The 3,639-nt window shown below is 39.6% G+C and overlaps 1 protein-coding gene across 1 annotated transcript; it reads left to right on the forward strand.

Moving 5' to 3' along the window:
* The first annotated feature begins 2,151 nt into the window (after positions 1 to 2,151).
* Positions 2,152 to 3,209, forward strand: cp62 (cuticular protein 62). Its single transcript, NM_001172255.1, is given in 2 exon segments — positions 2,152 to 2,257; positions 2,380 to 3,209. Coding segments are annotated over 2 exon segments (651 nt in total). The 5' UTR covers positions 2,152 to 2,242; the 3' UTR covers positions 3,016 to 3,209.
* The last annotated feature ends 430 nt before the right edge of the window (positions 3,210 to 3,639 follow it).

Consider the following 3,639-nt stretch of genomic DNA (forward strand, 5'->3'; position numbering starts at 1 on the left):
TTCTCAGATGTCCACTTATCACAAAAACTTTAAGTCAATATTACTTTTTCCATATTTTTGTAAGAAAATTACATACATATTAGGTACCTATTATCTATAAATACAAATTATTGATAATAATAATATTTATTTAATGTTCCTACTAAAAATTAGCTGGAACCGGTACCTTTATTTTTTTTCATCAAAGAACCGGAATCGTTATTTTATTTTTGGAGAACCGGTACCGGAACCGATACCGATAAATTCAAAAGGTTCCAGTCCCTGGACTCGATACATTCATTGCTGCGCTCAGAATCAATAATAAATATTTGGCTAATAAAAATACTATGTGGAATGTGAATTTGTGCTCAAAACATTATCATTCTAATGACAGTTATAAATTAAAACTATTTATGATAAAAGAAATATATTAAAATTGAATAATGTTAAATCAACTATGATATACCGGATATAAAAATGTTCACCCGACACTTCCAATAGTGGACACCTATGATGAATAGGTATTTAATTAATTATTGTATCTACTTTTATTTATATTGTAAGTAAAATCCTTACAATATGTTCTTTTAAATTCCTTATTGCTGCAGTCGTTACTGTTTACTAACATTTACTTTTGTTATAATGTTGGATCATTTTAGTAGTATTTTTGTGAGTAACTATTGACCAAAACATTTACAATTATATTTTCTTTGAACTAAATTATATCAAAATATGCAGTGATGCTATTGTAATCGACATCATGGGGTAATTAATTATGAAAGATGTAGGTATCATGTATACAACTTTTAGATGTGAATGCTAAGTATTAAATTAAAACGTATAAGTAACAAAAAATCGAAGTTACTTAGTAATTGGTAATTTATAATATTTATATAAAAATGAAAGGTTCAGGACCAATACATGCAGCTTTGGAGCTTTGGGCACAATTCCTTACTTAGATATCAACTTTAACATTCACTTGAAGATTAATAATAGTTTAATTATATCAACATTGGAACGATTCTCGTTTACATATTTTACTGATTGATATACATAATGGCATGAATATTATTGATCTATTATAATAAAATGATGTTTTAATCATTCATTTGAACTTAAAATTATAAAGTAGGTAAGTTGTAAGTTTATAAGAAAACAAATTTTTTACAAAAATATTTTTTTTAATTTTATCTCTATTCCTATAAACGATCCTGTTCACACGACTTTTTAAGTACTACGGGGATTGCCAACCCTAGGCTATAAACAATAAATGCACATTCAATAATATAAGAATATATTAAACATACAAAATATTTAAGTAATTGTTGGAAGGCGGCCTATAAGTGTGTATGTATTAAATAATATTTTCATAAATAAACTTATGAACGATAGATAGGTGAGTCTTAGATAATCTTAAACTTAGACTCGTAGATAAATATTGTCTATACAGTCCTCGTATAGCTCATCCCTCATGGCATTCACCCCCGGTCACATAGTACAGCAATATATATTTTTGGTTTTATTATTTCTCGAACCAATGGAAAGATCCATGACGACAAAATGTCAACCGTGACAACGGGTCAAACGTATATTATAATACTAGAACAATGGCTAATTAACACGCACACATAACATAATATAGTACGCGCGTGTTTGTCAATAATATATTATTCGTCGCGTCGAAGTCTCCCCGAGGATGGCGACGACGTGCAGGTCTGCAGGACGATTTTCGTCGCGTCCTTCCAAGGACGATGACGACTGACTCCCACGCGGAGGTTTCACTTTCGCCACGTACACACCTCGGTCGGTCTGGTCGTATAGGTATATGGATCGGATTGGACTCAGACCAAGACACGATGACCCGCATAAAATTATGCTCGCCGGACATTGTCGTCGCGTCTATACACTATTATATTATTATTATAAAGAACCGTATTGTACTCTGCCATCGCCGGGGCTGATAAGGCATTCTGGTCGCGCGGCTACGTCTCCGTTACGACACGGCCCCCTCCCCTCGCCCAGTTGGCAAACGGCCTCTGTCCAGTGTCACCCGCGGGTGGGTGTCGTATTCGATCATCATCGAATCCGCGATGTAGGGGCAAACCGAAAAGGACGCATTGTGGGGGCGTCTCCGGACTACTATATAACCGTCGCCGGTGACCAGTGTCAATCACATCCAATTCGACTCTCAAGTCCATCCGGTAATATCCGATATACAACAAGCACAGCCGTCGCAGTAACAGCACAAAAAATCACCAAAGAAATGGCATTCATCAAGGTAAGTAGTATTTTATAGTTATCACATATTATGATGTTTTACGACCGACAGTCCGTGTCGTCCATATCTGTCGGCGTGCTATTTTATATAAATATTTAATCGATTTGTTTTCCTCGACGCAGTCTTCACTGGTCTTGGCCGTAGTGGCAGCCGTCGGCCGCTGCGAACCTGGCGTACTTCCCGCCGTCGCCCCATCTCCATACGCCTACCCAGGACTGTTGCCGTACTCAGCCGCACCTGCCGCTTACCCATACTCGGCAGCACCAGGTGCTTACCCGTACGCCGCTTACCCATTCAGAGCGCCGCTCTTGCCTGCCGCATCCCGTGCCGTGGCGTCTCCACTGCAAGCGTTCCCGGCCCCGGCCGCTCGCTTCGCCGCCGCCCCGTTCCCGGCCCCAGCCGCCGTAGCACCGTTCCCAGCCGGTGCACCTCTGGTCCGCGCCGCCGCACCGTTGCCCGTGGCCGCCGCACCATTGCCCGTGGCCGCCGCTCCAGCCGTGGCCAAGCTTGACTTCACGGACGCCTACCCGCAATACCAGTTCGCATACACAGTCCGAGACTCACTGACCGGTGACGCCAAGGACCAAGAAGAAGTTCGTGACGGTGATGTAGTCAAAGGCCGCTACAGCTTGATCGAACCCGATGGCAGCCGCAGGACCGTCAACTATTACGCCGATGACGTCAACGGATTCAACGCTGTCGTCCAAAAGGACGTTCCAGTGGTGGCTCCAGCCGTCGCCCCTGCCGTAGTGGTATAATGACTGACGCCGTATACGATCATCGCCGCCACTGACTCCGCCGGACATAATCTCCATATATATATATTACGTGTATTTTTATTTTATGTTTGTGTTTTCTTTTTGTACATAACTTTTTCCTCCCTGTTACCTATATTGTATTTTCTTCTATATTTCAAGGCAATAAATAAAGTTTCTAACTCTTAAACATATTATATTATATTACGTCTGCGTACATTTTTTTTATATAACATGGTTAGGTAAACCCTCTATACTTAAAAGTTATAACCATGTAAGTGTTTAGTATAACTATCAATTGTATGATAGCCCTGCGAACCACAAAGTCGATATTGAGACTTTAAGTTCAAACCGCCAGCCACGTACCTACTATCTCGAGTATGCGTCAACAATAATATTTCATTCTGACAACATCTTTACTGATTTGTGTATTGTGTTAATTTTAAATGATACAATATTTTTTGTCATCAACCGTTCAAGTTGTTGTTGCTACTTTGGTAGTATGGACTGATAAAAATCCTCCCCTCTATCCTCACCCCCCACCACCCCCCAAAAAAACCAAATGGTATTATATTATTATTGAGTGCATTTAGAACTTGTCCACGTTTTTCAGAAGACACTTATAAT

The sequence above is a fragment of the Acyrthosiphon pisum genome, chromosome A1, assembly GCF_005508785.2.
Source record: "Acyrthosiphon pisum isolate AL4f chromosome A1, pea_aphid_22Mar2018_4r6ur, whole genome shotgun sequence".
NCBI classification, from domain to species: domain Eukaryota; kingdom Metazoa; phylum Arthropoda; class Insecta; order Hemiptera; family Aphididae; genus Acyrthosiphon; species Acyrthosiphon pisum.